The sequence below is a fragment of the Polyodon spathula genome, chromosome 29, assembly GCF_017654505.1.
Source record: "Polyodon spathula isolate WHYD16114869_AA chromosome 29, ASM1765450v1, whole genome shotgun sequence".
In the NCBI taxonomy this organism is placed as follows: Eukaryota; Metazoa; Chordata; class Actinopteri; order Acipenseriformes; family Polyodontidae; genus Polyodon; species Polyodon spathula.
Window position 1 is genome coordinate 427274 of NC_054562.1, and position 18968 is coordinate 446241.

Here is an 18968-nt window from a genome sequence, read left to right on the forward strand (position 1 = left end):
AACGAAGGAACACGCATGCAAACGCCTTCATTGAAGACAGTTCCGCCGGAACGAGTTTTCTGGTGCGCTGAGCTCTGCTTTCTGCCCCGCATGGATCGGTAGCTTTCGTTTGTCAGTAGTGAGCTAAGCTGAGATAATGCCTGAGTGCAGGTATAGCGCCCAACTCTGCTCCCTAACCCTGCTAAAAGCACGGCCGCGTGGTGTACAGGGGGGGAATCGCAGAGTCAGGGGTGCGCAGGGGTCCCTGAGGGTCTCCCCTGGTAAAAGCAGGGCTCAGTCACACAGTCAGGGGAGCGCAGGGGTCCCTGAGGGTCTCCCCTGGTAAAAGCAGGGGTCAGTCACACAGTCAGGGGAGCGCAGGGGTCCCTGAGGGTCTCCCCTGGTAAAAGCAGGGAGCCCAGGTGTCAGTCTTCCACTCGTCAGGGGAGCGCAGGGAATTATTCTCCCAGAGGTCTCCCCCTGGTTCGTCCCGTCAGTCACACAGTCCTCGGGAGCGCAGGGGTCCCTGAGGTCTCCCACATTAAAAAGCAGGGTCAGTCACACAGTCAGGGGAGCGCAGGGGTCTCCTCTGGTGTATATTGACTTGATTTATACTAACGTTGTTTTCTGTTCTTTGTTTCTCCACCCACAGCTGGCAGTTTTGTTTACCCGCCTGCACGAACAGTAACCCCAGATATAACAACCGTGTACACAGTTCAAGAATTATATATATAAAAACAGCATACCAAATGATTACAGAAAATAAATCTAGTTAAAATGCGCGTATGATGTTAGAGTTTCTGTCAGGTTTTAGTGGTCCTGTCTCGACTCAGATCGGTGTCTGATATATTCAGCAGCTGGGAGTACCCTGTCGTTGTTCTCTCCCAGAATAATTACCGTCTGATCCTCTACCTTCAGTTTCATGTAGATCTTTGTAGAGAACGTCTCTCTTATCTTGGTAAATTTTTAGCCATGTTTCTCGTCTTCGAAGCGATTCGTGTCACACAACACATGCGCTTTTTCAAACCTGCACTAACAATCATTGTCAGAACAAGCTAGGGGGCGCCCTATTCCCTTTTTTTAAAATTTTAAAAAAAATTGCAATACAAGCCATCACCTGCACTAAAATAAGGGGTCGCTGTTTTCCTGTTTTTTTTTTTTTAAGAGAGAGCGAGAGTGAGGGAGTCTTTCAAACCTTGCCAGCTGCCAGCATCATACGCACAGTTCTTGGGGAGGGTAAAACGCAAGGAGTTTAGAAGCTAGCTCCTAGATTTGTTTCAAAGAAAGCAAACAACGAAAAGATCGAAATAAAAAACGGATGTGTTATCGAGCGTTCTGCCGAAAGAGGAATACTCCTTATGTGAAAAGGACTGGGTTTAAAAAAAAAAAAAAAAAAAAAAAAAAAAATAGATATATATATTTTTTTTGTTCGTCGTGCGAAGCTAACGGGTAAGAAAGGATTGTGTTGGGTTGAAACTTGTTACGCACATACGCAGTCGGATAGACGAGAAGAAGATGCGTTTGTTATTATGGATTATAACTTTGACGTGGAATCTGCATACAGGTAAGCGTGTTAACAATAACGTGTGCAAAATTATCATTATTTTTTTGTTGAAATACATATTTGCGGGCTGTGTGTACGGTTCTCAAAAAATGTCGTCATCGTTTTGATTTCCATTCCTTACGAAGTGTGCTCCGGTTTTTTTTTTTTTTTTTAAATAGTAATTTTTAGAACTAATAACCAATATAGATCTGTAATGATTGAAAAAAATATAACGTATTATTTTAACGTCATTAAATCTAACGCCAATTATCCGTCTTTTTAAAATGCGTTCCTAGACTATACATTTGCATATTATTATTATTATTATTATTATTATTATTATTATTATTATTATTATAACGGTTGCCAATGACAGTGTACAATATGGTAATGCGTTGACTGAGGCTGTGAGCGATTATTAACGGTGTTTAATCCAGCATGGATATTTATATAGCTTCAGAACTTCGTTTTTTTATAAAAGCAATATGATACAACAGTAATAACGCGCACACATATGCAACTCAGTGTATATTCTGACATACACCGCTATAATCTTTATTATATATAACGTCATGTCTCTGGCAGCGCTGTAACGGTGTAAGCGAGGCGTTGGATATAGAAATGTCGCGCTTGGAGAGTCGTGTAGAGTCGTGTTCAATAATAAATCTACATGATGTTCATATGACTTAATTTTTTAGTTTAACAACTGCGAATTTCACGTTATCCAGAGCTTGTTATAAGTAACTAATTCAGCAGTTGTTTAGAGCTGAAAACGAGTTAAAAACGAGGTCTACCTAACAAGTGATCAGTTCAGTGAAGGGTCTGGTTCAGTAACTGAGAGATGGGTTGGGATGAAACCCGGCAGCCACAGGGGGTCCCCAGGACTGGGTTTGCACTGGATTAGATAAGGACTGTAAATAGCGAGTGCATTATTTAGGGACGCCCGTCCCGTGCACATCGTTATAATTTACCATAGTTGGCTCACCCTTTCTCTTAGGGGGGTGAGGGAGGGAGGGAGCAGTTCAGTCTCCGTGCCTCAAGCCTGTCCTGGACTGGAGGGAGCCCCCTTTCTCTTAGGGAGGTAGGGAGCAGTTCAGTCTCCGTGCCTCAAGCCTGTCCTGGACTGGAGGGAGCCCCCTTTCTCTTAGGGGGGAGGGAGGGAGCAGTTCAGTCTCCGTGCCTCAAGCCTGCCCTGGACTGGAGGGAGCCCCCTTTCTCTTAGGGAGGGAGGGAGCAGTTCAGTCTCCGTGCCTCAAGCCTGTCCTGGACTGGAGGGAGCCCCCTTTCTCTTAGGGAGGGAGGGAGCAGTTCAGTCTCTGTGCCTCAAGCCTGCCCTGGGCTGGAGGGAGCACCCTTTCTCTTGGGGGGGGGGAAGCCTGCCCTGGGCTGGAGGGGGGGGGGGGGGACTTAGCAAGGTAGCAAGGAGCGAGTTAATAATCTCTACAGCACGCTGTCAGTGATGGAGGCCTCGGTACCAATCTGTCTGCTTGGGTCTGATGAGAAGTGCATCTCGGGGTGAAATAATGACTGAATAACAAAATGAATATCTAAAAGGGGACGGGGACCCGGGGGACGGGGGGCGACAGTCTGTTTGTGTGATGTGTCTTTTTCTTTTCATGTCGATACATAAAACATGAGTGTTGAGAGAGAGAGAGAGAGAGAGAGAGAGAGAGAGAGAGAGAGAGAGAGAGAGAGAGAGGGAAGCACACTGCCGCGATTCATTGAGCCTGGCAGAAGAGTACGCTTTGATCAGTGTGTGTCTCACTGTGTGTGTGTGTGTGTGTGTGTGTGTGTGTGTGTGTCTGTGTGTGAGTGTGTTTTAATATGTGTGTGTTTGTGTCTCGATGTTTGTGTCTGTGTGTGTGTGTGTATGTGTGTGTCTCAGTGTGTGTGTTCAGAATCTAATGCACATGTTGACTCTTGTGTTTAATTCAATCATACAATGTATGCATTTATTGTGACTATTAAAATCATTGTTATTTTGCTGTTAGAAAATCAAATTCCAGTTAGCAATCAACAAAGAGAGAAATATATTTATTTAACAGCTTTAGAATTGCTACAGCTTCAGTGAGATGAAGGAACAAAAAATGGCCTGTTTTTTCACTCTGGAAGTCTGGTTGCCTGAAACAAAGAGAGAACGGGGAAAAGTTAAGAGAGAGGGATTGGAAGAAGCGATAAAGTTAAAGATTATAAAAGAGAGAGAAAGGGGAGAGGGGAGGACAGGACAGATAAGAGAGCGGAGCTGATAAAGGGGTGAGACAGGGAGAGAGAGAGAAACAAGGGAGGAGGGAGAGCAGAAACGACGAAGAAGAAATTTTCTGGTTTTGAAATGTAGGGCCGTGATTTTCACTGTCAGAAATGCCAAGGAACATCTGGAAGTAATTGAGAGGGAGAGAGGAGAGGGAGGGAGAGAGAGAGGAGGGGGGGGAGGGAGGGGAGGGAGAGGGAGAGGGAGAGGGAGAGGGGGGAGGTCTCACTTCAATAAAATGTACCCTGACTGGAGATGCAATTGTGTAGAACTTTATTTTTTTAGTGAGAGGAATGGGAGAGGAGAGGAATGGGAGAGAAGAGAGAGAGAGAGAAATGGGAGAGGAGAGAGGAATAGGAAGAAATTGTGATTGTTAAATGTTATCTTAATTAATCTCTCTCTCTCTCTGAATCGTAAATGCTCCGAATTGTTTCCTGTTTTGAAGCAGCTAAAAAAAACAAAGAGGTCATTATTATTCAAAAAACAATTAGATACTGGCATTGGGGTGAGTGCTGAGAGAGAGAGAGAGAGAGAGAGAGAGAGAGAGAGAGAGAGAGAGAGAGAGAGAGAGAGAGAGAGAGAGAGAGAGGGATTATATCCGCTTCATTGAGCACTGAAGAAAGAGGGGAGAGGAGGAGGGGAGAGCAGAGAGCTTGTGAAATGAGAGAAGGAGAGATGTGCTAGAGAGAGAGAGACATCTTTGTAATCGCTGCCACCCCTCCTCCCCTGCTTTCACTGGACTCTATGAAGCTGAGGGAGTTCATTCTATATAGAGGGGGTGCAATTCAATATGTTAACAAGGGAACATTATTCAGCAGCTTTCACCGGACTCTATGAAGCTGAGGGAGTTCATTCTATATAGAGGGGGTGCAATTCAATATGATAACAAGGGAACATTATTCAGCAGCTTTCACTGGACTCTATGAAGCTGAGGGAGTTCATTCTATATAGAGGGGGTGCAATTCAATAGTTAACAAGGGAACATTATTCAGCAGCTCACTGGACTCTATGAAGCTGGGGGTTCATTCTATATAGAGGGGGTGCAATTCAATATGATAACAAGGGAACATTATTCAGCAGCTTTCACTGGACTCTATGAAGCTGAGGGAGTTCATTCTATATAGAGGGGGTGCAATTCAATATGTTAACAAGGGAACATTATTCAGCAGCTTTCACTGGACTCTATGAAGCTGAGGGAGTTCATTCTATATAGAGGGGGTGCAATTCAATATGTTAACAAGGGAACATTATTCAGCAGCTTTCACTGGACTCTATGAAGCTGAGGGAGTTCATTCTATATAGAGGGGGTGGAATTCAATATGTTAACAAGGGAACATTATTCAGCAGCTTTCACTGGACTCTATGAAGCTGAGGGAGTTCATTCTATATAGAGGGGGTGCAATTCAATATGTTAACAAGGGAACATTATTCAGCAGCTTTCACTGGACTCTATGAAGCTGAGGGAGTTCATTCTATATAGAGGGGGTGCAATTCAATATGTTAACAAGGGAACATTATTCAGCAGCTTTCACTGGACTCTATGAAGCTGAGGGAGTTCATTCTATATAGAGGGGGTGCAATTCAATATGTTAACAAGGGAACATTATTCAGCAGCTTTCACTGGACTCTATGAAGCTGAGGGAGTTCATTCTATATAGAGGGGGTGGAATTCAATATGTTAACAAGGGAACATTATTCAGCAGCTTTCACTGGACTCTATGAAGCTGAGGGAGTTCATTCTATATAGAGGGGGTGCAATTCAATATGTTAACAAGGGAACATTATTCAGCAGCTTTCACTGGACTCTATGAAGCTGAGGGAGTTCATTCTATATAGAGGGGGTGGAATTCAATATGATAACAAGGGAACATTATTCAGCAGCTTTCACTGGACTCTATGAAGCTGAGGGAGTTCATTCTGTATAGAGGGGGTGGAATTCAATATGTTAACAAGGGAACATTATTCAGCAGCTTTCACTGGACTCTATGAAGATGAGGGAGTTCATTCTATATAGAGGGGGTGCAATTCAATATGATAACAAGGGAACATTATTCAGCAGCTTTCACTGGACTCTATGAAGCTGAGGGAGTTCATTCTATATAGAGGGGGTGGAATTCAATATGTTAACAAGGGAACATTATTCAGTAGCTTTCATTGAGGGAGTTAATTCTATAGGGTGCTGATGCAAAAGCTGAAGTCGAAATTGAAAAACGTGATTTTTTGTTTTTGACGTGCATTTCTGTAGCCAGTTGTCGATCGTTTTGTTTTGAACTTTGTGTACTGTGTCGTGAAGGAAGGGCGCTGTGCAACAATAACTTTGTATTTGTGCTGTGTTTTGGAAATACCAAAAAACTGAACGCTGATAAAAGGGCAGGTCTGACTGCAGATTTTAAGGCTCTGAATTAACTGGGGTTACAGATAGGGAGAGGATGGGTATTTTAAGCAAGGAAAAAAAAGGGATAATTTTTTCTTTTTAAGGAAAATAAATCTGTTGCTATAGCAACGTTCTAACCAGAGGCTAGATTGGGGGGGGGGGGGCGGTTGGGATGGAAATATGAAAGAAAATATAAAAACGAGGTAACCATGGCAACGGAGCGATTGCAAGGACCAGGGAGAGAGAGAGAAGGATAGAGAGAGAATTAGAGAAACATAAAGATAGAAGATGAACAAAAAAGAGAACTGGAGATAAGGATGGCTGTGGAGGACAGGAAGGTGAGAGAGACACGGAGAGACAAATAGACAAACTGAGACAAGCAGAGAGACAGACAGACAGACAGAGACAGACAGACAGACAGACATGAAGGAAGGAGGAAGGATCAGCGAAATTTTTTTATAAACAGGAAGCCGACAAGATGAGAAACACAAGAGAGATAGAGAGAGAGAGAGTGAGAATTATAGAAATTTAAAAACGACAGAGGCATCACCATGGAAACCACACAGAGAGCGGGAGAAAAAGAGAGGGAGAAATAAAATAACTGATTTCAACGATTCAGACGGACACACAGACACAGAGAGACACACACACACACACACACACAGACACAGACACACACACACACACAGACAGACACACAGACTCAGAGAGACACACACACACACACACAGACAGACACAGAGACACACAGACAGACACACACACACACACACACACACACACACACAGACAGACACAGAGACACAGACTCAGAGACACAGAGACACACACACACACACAGACAGACACAGACACAGAGACACACACACAGACACACACAGACTCAGAGACACACACACACACACACACACAGACACAGAGACACACAGACACAGAGACTCACAGACACAGAGACACACAGACACAGACAGACACACAGACACACACATGCAGATAGACAGACACACAGATTCAGAGACAGACAGGCAGACACACAGACATACTCAGACAGGCAGACACACAGACAGGTATTAACACAGAACCTCAGAGCTCCCAAAAAACTTTTGGCCTCAGCGGTACTATCTAGATCTCTCTTTGTATTAGTGCTGCCCTGTGGAGTGGCTCCTGTGCTGCCCTAGTCTGTGAGCACAAAGAGAATCAACTCAACTCAACACAGGATAAAGGAGGTTTGGTGATCCAGTTTTTAAAGAATACCAAAAGAGCAAACTAAATTTGGATGATTTCACAACATTACTGTTTCTGACCGGGGGCACAGAATGAAGGCTGAAAACTGAGAGCGAGAGAGAGAGAGAGAGAGAGAGAGAGAGAGAGAGAGAGAGAGAGTTTGAGAGTTTAGTTAGGGAGAGGTTGCCATGGTGACCCCGGGAGTTCCAGGATTTGGAGAAACACACTCTGTCTATTGACTGAGGCCATTGCCATAGCAACACAGGGGCTGAGAGAGAGAGAGAAGGAGGAGGAGGAAGGAGGGAAGGAGCTCAGTCATTTGCTGCTTAAAAGTGCTTGAGCAAGCATCTGGGACCGCAAAATCAAAATGTTTTGAAATCGAACGCTGCCTATGAATTTGAAATGAAACGCTTTCTGATTTCAATGTCATGCTGTCCTCCTTTAAAAAAAAAAAAAAAACTACAAGTAACTTTGTTTTTTTTTTTCATGTCAAACTGTAATGCGTTAACACATGCTGTTACCTATCCAAAAACAGAAAAAGCCATTGGAGTTACTGAAAAATGTAATCAGATTACAGTTACAAAGTTACTGAAAAATGTAATCGGATTACAGTTGCAAAGTTACATGCAAACTGAAAAAACGTCATTCTTTTCTAACCTTTATAAGAAGGCATACAAGGTATTCCCTTTTCGATTCTGAAATGAATGCAGAATTAGCAATTAGTCATTTTGAACACACAAAGTTTTGCATTCAAATTAATAGAGTATTTTGAAGCTGAGTGAGTTCATTCTATATAGAGGGGGTGGAATTCAATATGTTAACAAGGGAACATTATTCAGCAGCTTTCACTGGACTCTATGAAGCTGAGGGAGTTCATTCTATACAGAGGGGGGGGAAATTCAATATGTTAACAAGGGAACATTATTCAGCAGCTTTCACTGGACTCTATGAAGCTGAGGGAGTTCATTCTATATAGAGGGGGGGGAAATTCAATATGTTAACAAGGGAACATTATTCAGCAGCTTTCACTGGACTCTATGAAGCTGAGGGAGTTCATTCTATATAGAGGGGGTGCAATTCAATATGATAACAAGGGAACATTATTCAGCAGCTTTCACTGGACTCTATGAAGCTGAGGGAGTTCATTCTATATAGAGGGGGTGCAATTCAATATGTTAACAAGGGAACATTATTCAGCAGCTTTCACTGGACTCTATGAAGCTGAGGGAGTTCATTCTATATAGAGGGGGTGGAATTCAATATGTTAACAAGGGAACATTATTCAGCAGCTTTCACTGGACTCTATGAAGCTGAGGGAGTTCATTCTATATAGAGGGGGTGCAATTCAATATGTTAACAAGGGAACATTATTCAGCAGCTTTCACTGGACTCTATGAAGCTGAGGGAGTTCATTCTATATAGAGGGGGTGCAATTCAATATGTTAACAAGGGAACATTATTCAGCAGCTTTCACTGGACTCTATGAAGCTGAGGGAGTTCATTCTATATAGAGGGGGTGCAATTCAATATGTTAACAAGGGAACATTATTCAGCAGCTTTCACTGGACTCTATGAAGCTGAGGGAGTTCATTCTATATAGAGGGGGTGCAATTCAATATGTTAACAAGGGAACATTATTCAGCAGCTTTCACTGGACTCTATGAAGCTGAGGGAGTTCATTCTATATAGAGGGGGTCAATTCAATATGTTAACAAGGGAACATTATTCAGCAGCTTTCACTGGACTCTATGAAGCTGAATTCATTCTATATGTTAACAAGGGAACATTATTCAGCAGCTTTCACTGGACTCTATGAAGCTGAGGGAGTTCATTCTATATAGAGGGGGTGCAATTCAATATGATAACAAGGGAACATTATTCAGCAGCTTTCACTGGACTCTATGAAGCTGAGGGAGTTCATTCTATATAGAGGGGGGATTTTTTTTCCGTAGCTGAGAGATTAAAAAAAGGGAGTTGTTCGATTGTCAGGATTGTCCATGCTGGGTGATCGGACCGTCCCCTACAATAGCACACTTTTTTGTTTTACTGTAGTTTTTCTTTTTGTTTTTTCCCCTGCTGTTGTTCAGAAACAGTTAAGTCTCTCCTAAGTTTCTCAAAGTTTTCTGAGTGGAGTTTGAGAGAAGAAACCTAATGGGAATCCAACAGGAAATGCCTTGCATTCCAGAAACTGTAAATCACCAAGAGGCTGTAACCACAGAGAGAGAGAGAGAGAGAGAGAGAGAGAGAGAGAGAGAGAGAGAGGAGAGAGAGAGAGAGAGGAGAGAGAGAGAGGAGAGGAGAGGGAGGAGAGGAGAGAGGAGGAGAGGAGGGGAGGGGAGAGGGAGGAAGAGGGAGAGGAGAGGAGAGGAGAGGGAGGAGGGGGAGTCTAGAGGAGAGAGTGGAGAGGAGAGGGGGAGGAGGGGAGAGGGAGAGGGAGAGAACCCCCTCTCCTCTCCACTCCCACCTCTCTCCTCCCTCTCCTCCCCCCCCTCCTCCAGGAGAAGGGGAGGAGGGGAGAGGGAGCGAGAGGAGAGGGGACATGAGATAGAAAGATGGTATAATCAGAGAAAAAATGGAGGAGGAAGAGAAAAGGGGAAAGGGGTGGAAAGACAAAGAGAAAAAATGGAGAGAAAGAGTGTGAGAGAAGAATGAGAGAAAGTTAGGAGAGAGGGATGGGAGAGGGGGAGTGAGAAGAAAGAAAGGAAGAGCGACAGAAAGAGAGCAAGAAAGAAAAGGGAGAAAAAAGGATGATTTATATATATATATAATCAAATGTTTTGTTCAAGGGAATAATTTTAGTGAAATTGGAATGACTGAGTTGACAAAATAAAACAAAAACAAAAACACCCAAGTAAGTTTTCCAGACATGTGACCTGTTGTCTGCGTGGGTCTGGTTTATTGCAGAGGGAAGCGCATTCCTGCAGAGATTGTGATGATCAGTCTCTGGCTGTTATTCTTAAAAGAATGTTTCAATACAGCCGGCTGGAGGAATGTCTCTCTGTGTTTGGTAAATTTATCAAGAAGAGAATGAAACCAGAGAGAATGCATAACTCTGCCTCTCTGTCTTTCCCTTGTCTCTCTGCTTGTGCATTTAACAAGAAGAGAAACACATTTTGTTTTTCACATCCAGGCTCACTCTTTCCTCTCCCTCCCCCCTCTCTCTCTCCCCGTTCCTATCTCTCCCTGCTTCTCCCCACCTCCCTCTCTCCCCTCTCCCTCATGCAGCAGACCTCTCCTCTCTGAGTCTCTGATTTAGATGCCTTGCCTTCACCTTCATTTTCTTTTCTCTGTTTTTCTGCCTTATATTCAAATGGAGGAGAAGGGAGGAGGGGCCTCCCTCTCCCCACCCACCCCCACCCCCCACACGACGTAACGTGTGTACGTTTACGGACGGTGTCGAGACCGGTTTTCAAAACGTAGTGTTCCTAGAATTTTATAATTGAGACATTCATTTTTTTTTTCTTTTAAAAGAAACTATATGAACAAAATCATTTTGAGTTTTATTTCGCATCATGTAATCATAAGACACTACAACATGATATGAAATGGAAGTCTATACCGGATGCCTTAACAGTATTATTCCATATCCATTATTTCTGTTTATTTTTTTCATTTTCGTGAGTTGTTTCTGTGTGGAAAACTTCTCTCCTCGGTCTCTCTTTTCATTTCTCCCTCTTTCTCTTTTTATGTCTTCCCCCCTCTCTCTCCTCTGTCCTTTTGTTTTAGTTCTTCCTCTCTTTCCATCTGTCTTTTCTTTATTTCTCCCCCACTCGGTCTACCCCTTGCAGTATTAGGGGGGTCAGTCAGATAGAAACAACACAGATGAAAAGATCTGAAGTTTGCAACCTGAATCTGAGAATGATGGAGAGAGGGAGTAGGAGGGGAGAAAGGTGGGGAGAGGGAGAGAGGGAGATATGGGAAGAGGGTGGGGAGTTGAAGAAACAGGGAGAGAAGGGGGAGAGAGGGGGAGGATGGAATTTAGAGGTGCACTGAACAGCATGATGAACATACAACACACGATGGGGAGAGCGTGGGGAGAGGGAGGGAGAGAGGGGGTGACAAGGCGTAGCTGTTTCTTGATGTTTTCTGACAGAAACACCTCTGGACTCCGCAGCAGCAGTCAGGCAAGCGGGGAATCAGAATCTATTTTTATACAAAGTGTTGCAGTGTTGCTGTGAGACTCTCCTGTTAGCGACTTCAGAATTACTAGGGGCCCAGTGGTCCAGCGGGTAAAGAAAAGGGGTCTGGATACCAGGAGGTTCAAATCACCTGGCTCACACTGACTCGCTATGTGTGTGTGTGAGAGACCCTGAGCAAGTCACTGACCCTCCTTGTGCTCTGTCCTTCGGACGAGACGCCAAACAAACGAGGTCCTATTGGAAGAGACTCTGCAGCAGCCCCTGACTCACTGTGTGTGTGTGAGAGACCCTGAGCGAGTCACTGAACCTCCTTGTGCTCCGTCCTTCGCATGAGATGCCAAACAAACGAGGTCCTATTGGAAGAGACTCTGCAGCAGCAGCAGTTGTTGATAATGCAGAGTTCACCCCCTTGTCTTTTGTAAATCACTTGGATAAACGTGTCTGCTAAATCACTTGTTAATGAAAAAATTATTGGAATAAAATTGATCTTCAGCAGCATCTTTGACTATTACTGCTGAGGGTCCATGGGAAGCACAAAGGGATGCAACGGAAAGTATATATTCCATTATTTGATTATTCTGCAATTATTAAATAAGTATTTTGAAAATATTTTATAGTCTGTATTAGATAGTGTAATTGGTCGCTATGGTGTTTACCGTTAACGAAGCAGTAATACCTGACACAGGGCAGAATACAAGATCTTATAGACAATTGACTTCATTTTTTTTTTCCAATGCAGAGACACATCTTCTAAGGGGAGTTTTAACATCAGGTGTTGCCTGACCCATGTGAGATTGTCAAATTGCTGGCGCTGCTGACTATTGATCCTGAAAATGACCCGTTTCGGTTCACAGGTTTTATTTGAAAATGAATTGGAGCAAAAAAAAAAAAAATTATACAGCAACAACTGTTCAGCTGTGGCCAAAAGTTTTGCATCACCTAGAATTTTAAATGGAGGAGGAAGTGGAAAGGGAGAGAGAAGACAGGAAAGAGAGTAAGACAGAAGAGGAAGAGAAAAGGAGAGGGAGATTGACAGAAAGTAAAAGAGAGGGAGCAAGAGAGTTAGAGAGAGAGAGAGAGAGGTGTGGTATACAGTACAGGAAAAATTGCTAAGAGAGAAGTGAGAATTGTATTTTTCAACAGACAATGGAAAGGGGAGGCGAGGGAGAGGGGAGATGAAAACCCATTTCACAAGGGCAGAGAAGAGGAGGATGAAAGATATATATGCATGCACAGAGAGGGAGAGAGAGGGATGAAAGCAGTAGAAAGAGAGGGAGGGAAGGATTGAAGAGAAGGAGAGAGGGAGAGTGGGAGAGGGAGATAGAAGAGAGTAAAAACAGTATAAGGAGAGGGAGATGAGAGGGAGAGTAGAGTGAAAGCAGTAGAAAGGAGGGAAGGATTGAAGAGGGAGAGGGAGATATGAGGGAGAGTGTAGTTAAAGCAGTAGAAAGAGAAGAAGGGAAGGGCTGAAGAGAGACAGGGAGGGGGGGATTGAAGAGAAAGGGAGAGAGGGAGAATGGAGTGAAAGCAGTAGAAAGAGGAGGGAAGAGAAAGAGGGAGAGGAGAGAGGGAGGGGAGATTGAAGAGAGAAAGGGAGAGGGAGATGAGAGGGAGGGAGAGTGAAGTGAAAGCAGTAGAGAGAAGAGGGAAGGATTGAAGAGTGGGAGAGGGAGATAGAAGAGTAAAAACAGTATATGGGGAGAGGGAGGGGAGGATTGGAGAGAGAGATGGGGAGGTGAGAGAGGGAGAATGCAGTGAAATCAGTAGAAAGGGAGAGGGAGGGGAGGGAAGGCTGTTTCACATTCGCCGCGCGTCCTCACAGTCTCACACAAATAATGAAGATGGAATATTCGATCAGCCGGGAAATTAGGTGCTAAATTTGTTGTGAGATTGATGTCAAAACCAATAAATGAGAAAAGAGGGAGGGAGAGGGAAAGAACAGGAAGAAAGGGGACCAAGAGAAGGGAGGGTGTGAGAGGGGAGATGAAGGGATGAAAAGAGGAAGAATAAAGAGGAGTGGATGAAGTGAGGGAAGGAGAAGGCAGGGGAGAAAGAAGTCGGGATCGAGGGAGAGAAAACGATAAGAGGAACAAAGAGGGAGGGAGACAATACACCAGATATGGGGAGAGGACAACGAGGTAGGAGAGAGAGAGTAAGCGAGAGGGAGGGAGCGAGAGAAAGAGGAATCATTTATTTTGTTAGGAGCGAGGAGCAGAGAGTAACAATGTCTCAGAGAGCTGATATCTGGATGAAAGCAGGGCCGTTTCAGATCACACTTCTGTTATTCTATTATTCTAGCTTCACCCTACAGAACTAGTTCTGCTTCATCAAGTGGAATGAAACCGGCTGACTAAATGCTACATTTGCATATTGAACTACACTCCAGTAGTTTTCCCCTATATACTGACAAAATGTTTTGTTTTGAAAATCGAACATGAAACACTGCAGAGCTAGTATTATGGCTTCTGGTATAGTCTTTTATGTGCTGTCATTTTTTGTAGTTTACCTTGATTGATGATGTGATGTTAAATAAAAGATCTAAATTATGTTCCTGTAGTTTGTTTTACAAAATCAGATCACAATCCTAAAATTCTAGGTGCTGCTAAACTTTTGGCTGTAGCTCTCTCTCTCTCTCTCTCTCTCTCTCTCTCTCTCTCTCTCTCTCTCTCTCTCTCTCTCTCTAGCTATATCTATCTATCTATCTATGATTTTTAAAAGTTAGTTGGTTACTATATTAAATAAGAAGGGCATGCTCTATTTTGCCACAGTCTGTTTATTTCTCTCTATCACTCAATGCAGTTTAAGTCTGGTTTATGTTTTATTAAGCAGAAACATTTCAATCAGCAGCCTCTATCGGGAACACAGAGAGGAAAGGAGGCTGGAAAGCAGAAACTGCTAAAAAAAAAAAATAGAACAGAAGTACTCGGAACTGCGTGAACAGAGGCGTGAAAATGCATTAAAATATCTCTCCAGCCCCCGAGCTCTCCCCCCTTCCTCCACCCTTTCCTTTATTTATTCCTTCATTCAACTGGAGCAAACTTGAGCATACAATGAAAATCATCTGGAATCAGAGTTCTGAGTGTTGCTGTCTCCTGTCTCTCTCTCTCTGCCCTCCCTTCCTGTCCTCCCCTCCTCTCCTCATCTCTTTTCGACGTGCAATTGAATAGCGAGAGAGAGAGAGAGAGAGAGAGAGAGAGAGAGAGAGAGAGAGAGAGAGGAGAGAGAGAGAGAGAGATCTCTTTCTCCTTTTGAACACCCCAAGCTCATCGCTCTTTGAACTGGGGAGTGTGGTGACTCTCTCTCCTCTCTCTCTCTTTTGAAAACGGTTTACAAAAACCATTGTGGGTTACCTCACTTTTGAGTAAAAAACCTGAGGGGGGGACGGGGGGGGGGGGGTCGTTTTTTTCTGTCGCTTATCTGCTTGTCTGTCTGAAAGCTATCTGGGAGAGAAGGGGAAAAGAGAGAGGGAGTGGAGAGGGGGAGAGAGATGAGAGGGAGAAGGTTGGAGAGGAGAGAGGCAGAGAGGGAGAAGGATGGGAAAGGAGGGAAGGAAAAGGGTGATAGATGAGAAAAAAGGGAAGAGGGTGAATAAAAGAAGGAAGGGGAAAGGAGAGAAAGGTCAGGGAAGCAAAAATGAGAAGACAGGAGAAAGAGTGAGAACAAAGGTGGAAGCTGTTAAAGGGAGAAAAGGGAGAGAGAGAAGGAGATGTACGCAGGATGTCTTTGTGTTGTTAGATCTCAACGGATTTTGGGAAGTGGTGTTTTAAAATATCGAGAGAGAGAGAGAGAGAGAGAGAGAGATGCTCAAATCAGGACCACTAGAGCTCTCCAATCCAGCGGAAAAAAACAGGAACTGTACTTAACAGAGGGAGAGATGGAGAGGGAGAGAGATGAAGAGGGAGAGAGATGGAGGGAGAGGAATGGAGAGGGAGAGAGAGGGAAAAAGGGGAAGAGAGGGAGAGAGAGAGGGAGGGGGTACAGATCTCTGATTTGAGTCTTTATTTATTCATTTGTTTGCACTAATTTGTTCTATGTTATGCACTTGAAAGAAAAGGAATAATGGAGATGGTTGCAGGCAGTTGATTTGGATGGAAAGAAAGAGGATGGAAAGAGAAGCAAGCAGCAAGAAGGAGAGAGGGCTGGAAGGAAAGGGGGAAGGGAAAAAGAGGTGAAGAAACGGAGAAGTGGGACAAGGGGATGGAGAGAAATTGAGGGGAGGAGAGAGAGCAGGTAGAGAAAGGAGAAGAGGTAATGAAAGAGATGGTGAGGGACAGAACAGGGAGAAGAGGGTGAGAGAGTGAAATGGAAAAGAGGAGAGAAGGAACAGGGCAAAGGAGGGAGAAAAGAAAGGGGGCAAGATGGCAAGGTGGAGGGTGTGAGACCCTGAGCAAGTCACTGAACCTCCTTGTGCTCCATCCCTCGGATGAGACGCCAAACAAACGAGGTCCTATTGGAAGAGACTCTGCAGCAGCCCCTGACTCACCGTGTGTGTGAGAGAGACCCTGAGCGAGTCACTGAACCTCCTTGTGCTCCGTCTCTCGGATGAGACGCCACACAATCGAGGTCCTATTGGAAGAGACTCTGCAGCAGCAGCAGCAGCGGTTGTTGATGATGTAGAGTTCACCCTAGATTCTGACTAAAATGGTCTGCTAAGTGACTGGAGAGATTTTGACAGAAATTAAGAGTGTTTTTGATATTGACCGGCCCGATTTCATTGAGCATTTTCTAAAGGGCACTGACTTTATTGCTGTTATTGAAAAGAATGTCTTTTTAGGTATCGAGAATCACTCACACACACACGCACACATGCAGCGGCACTGCGCTGGGCCCCCTTATTGCATTGTTGAGAAAGTCGATATAGAAACGCAATTAAAACTCTTGTCAAAAGCTGCATGTCGATAACATGAATTCAATACTCCTGTTAGTAACTGGGAGGTTATTTCATTGTGCTGTGGGGCGAAAACACACGCACACACGCACGCACGCACACACACACACTGGAGCCCCATTTGATATCACATTATTCAGCAGCTTTCACTGGACTCTATGAAGCTGAGGGAGTTCATTCTATATAGAGGGGGTGGAATTCAATATGTTAACAAGGGAACATTATTCAGCAGCTTTCACTGGACTCTATGAAGCTGAGGGAGTTCATTCTATATAGAGGGGGTGGAATTCCATATGTTAACAAGGGAACATTATTCAGCAGCTTTCACTGGACTCTATGAAGCTGAGGGAGTTCATTCTATATAGAGGGGGTGCAATTCAATATGTTAACAAGGGAACATTATTCAGCAGCTTTCACTGGACTCTATGAAGCTGAGGGAGTTCATTCTATATAGAGGGGGTGCAATTCAATATGTTAACAAGGGAACATTATTCAGCAGCTTTCACTGGACTCTATGAAGCTGAGTGAGTTCATTCTATATAGAGGGGGTGCAATTCAATATGATAACAAGGGAACATTATTCAGCAGCTTTCACTGGACTCTATGAAGCTGAGGGAGTTCATTCTATATAGAGGGGGTGCAATTCAATATGATAACAAGAGAACATTATTCAGCAGCTTTCACTGGACTCTATGAAGCTGAGGGAGTTCATTCTATATAGAGGGGGTGGAATTCAATATGTTAACAAGGGAACATTATTCAGCAGCTTTCACTGGACTCTATGAAGCTGAGGGAGTTCATTCTATATAGAGGGGGTGGAATTCAATATGTTAACAAGGGAACATTATTCACAGGGGATGATGAATGCTTTGGCCAGCGCTGTACCTGTAGCTGTATCTATGTTTGAAGCTGCGCCAGAAGCACAGACCGGATTTCTGCAGGAAGTCATACTGAGGGAGGTTACTGCTCTGTAATAAATATGAAGGAAGGCGTGAAGCCGACAAAATGAAACCAAAACAAGACCTCGCGGCCAAATCACAAGCTTGCTGTTTGTTCTCAAACACGTGACCCAAATCCTTTTTTTCTAGACCCAGTAAGTGGGGGCGGGGTGGGGGTGGGGGGGGTGTTTATTCGCAACTTCACATAGCTGATGTCTAGGGGGCGGGTCCCGAATTTTAGTAGATGTCAAAGTAATTGGAGTTTCAGGTAACTGGCTTGTTTCAGGCGTTTAAAACTTGTTATATAATTCTGACTGCCATGACTGCCGGTCAGTCTCTCTCCTCTCACCCTCTCCCCTCCTCTCTCTCCTCCTCTCTCTCTCTCCTCTTTCTCTCTCCTCTCTCCTCTCTCCTCTCGTTTCTCCTCTCTCCCCTCTCATATCTCTCCTCTCTCCTCTATTTCTCCTCTCCTCTCTCTCCTCTCCTCCCTCTCTCCCCCCCCCCCCCCCACACTCTCTCCCTCCCCCTCTTTCCTCGCTCCGGAGTGTTTTCGACACTAAAAATACCTCTGCGTAAATAAAATGCTTACAATCTTATGTAAGATTTTTTTTATGATAAACCGAAGCTTCAGAACGATCCATTTCTTATTGTTTTTTCCTCTGTCAAGTCTCCATCTCGCCCCGTCTCCCCCCCTCCCCCCCTCCTCCTCCCCTCCATCGCTGGTAACACTTTTTTTTTTTTTTTCCTTTCTGTTAAATAATGTAGACATCTCCGAGGCGGCTTGGCTGAAACAGCTCTGATCTCCCTTGTTCTCTCTCTCAACTCCTCTCACATTCTCATCTTCTGAATACAAAATCTCCCTCTCTCTCTCCTCCCGATCCTCTCCCTCCCTCTCTCTACTCCGTAGGAGTAGGGGGTGCACGATCACTCTCCAAGCTCTCCTCTCTCATCCCTCCTTCTCACTCCTCTCCTCACTCTGACCTCCTCTCTCCATCTCTCTCTCTCTCTCTCTCTCTCTCTCTCTCTCTCTCTCTCTCTCCCTCTCTCTCTCTCTCTCTCTCTCTCCCTCCCTCCTCTCTCTCTCTCTCTCCCTCCCTCTCTCTCTCCTCTCTCTCTCTCTCCTCTCTCTCCTCACTTCCTTCCTCTCTCTCTCTCTGTGAAAGTGAAAGCTGCTGAATAATGTTCCCCTTGTTAACATATTGAATTGCACCCCCTCTATATAGAATGAACTCCCTCAGCTTCATAGAGTCCAGTGAAAGCTGCTGAATAATGTTCCCTTGTTAACATATTGAATTCCACCCCCTCTATATAGAATGAACTCACTCAGCTTCATAGAGTCCAGTGAAAGCTGCTGAATAATGTTCCCTTGTTAACATATTGAATTGCACCCCCTCTATATAGAATGAACTCCCTCAGCTTCATAGAGTCCAGTGAAAGCTGCTGAATAATGTTCCCTTGTTAACATATTGAATTCCACCCCCTCTATATAGAATGAACTCCCTCAGCTTCATAGAGTCCAGTGAAAGCTGCTGAATAATGTTCCCTTGTTAACATATTGAATTGTACCCCCTCTATATAGAATGAACTCCCTCAGCTTCATAGAGTCCAGTGAAAGCTGCTGAATAATGTTCCCTT

General features: G+C 44.2%; 1 protein-coding gene across 1 annotated transcript in view; it reads left to right on the forward strand.

Moving 5' to 3' along the window:
• Nucleotides 1-1347: 1347 nt before the first annotated feature.
• kirrel1a (kirre like nephrin family adhesion molecule 1a) overlaps nt 1348-18968 on the forward strand; it is a 32482-nt gene continuing 14861 nt past the window's right edge. The window contains 1 exon segment of the mRNA XM_041232337.1: nt 1348-1543. Within this exon segment, the coding sequence (XP_041088271.1) occupies nt 1495-1543 (49 nt within the window). The 5' untranslated portion in view covers nt 1348-1494.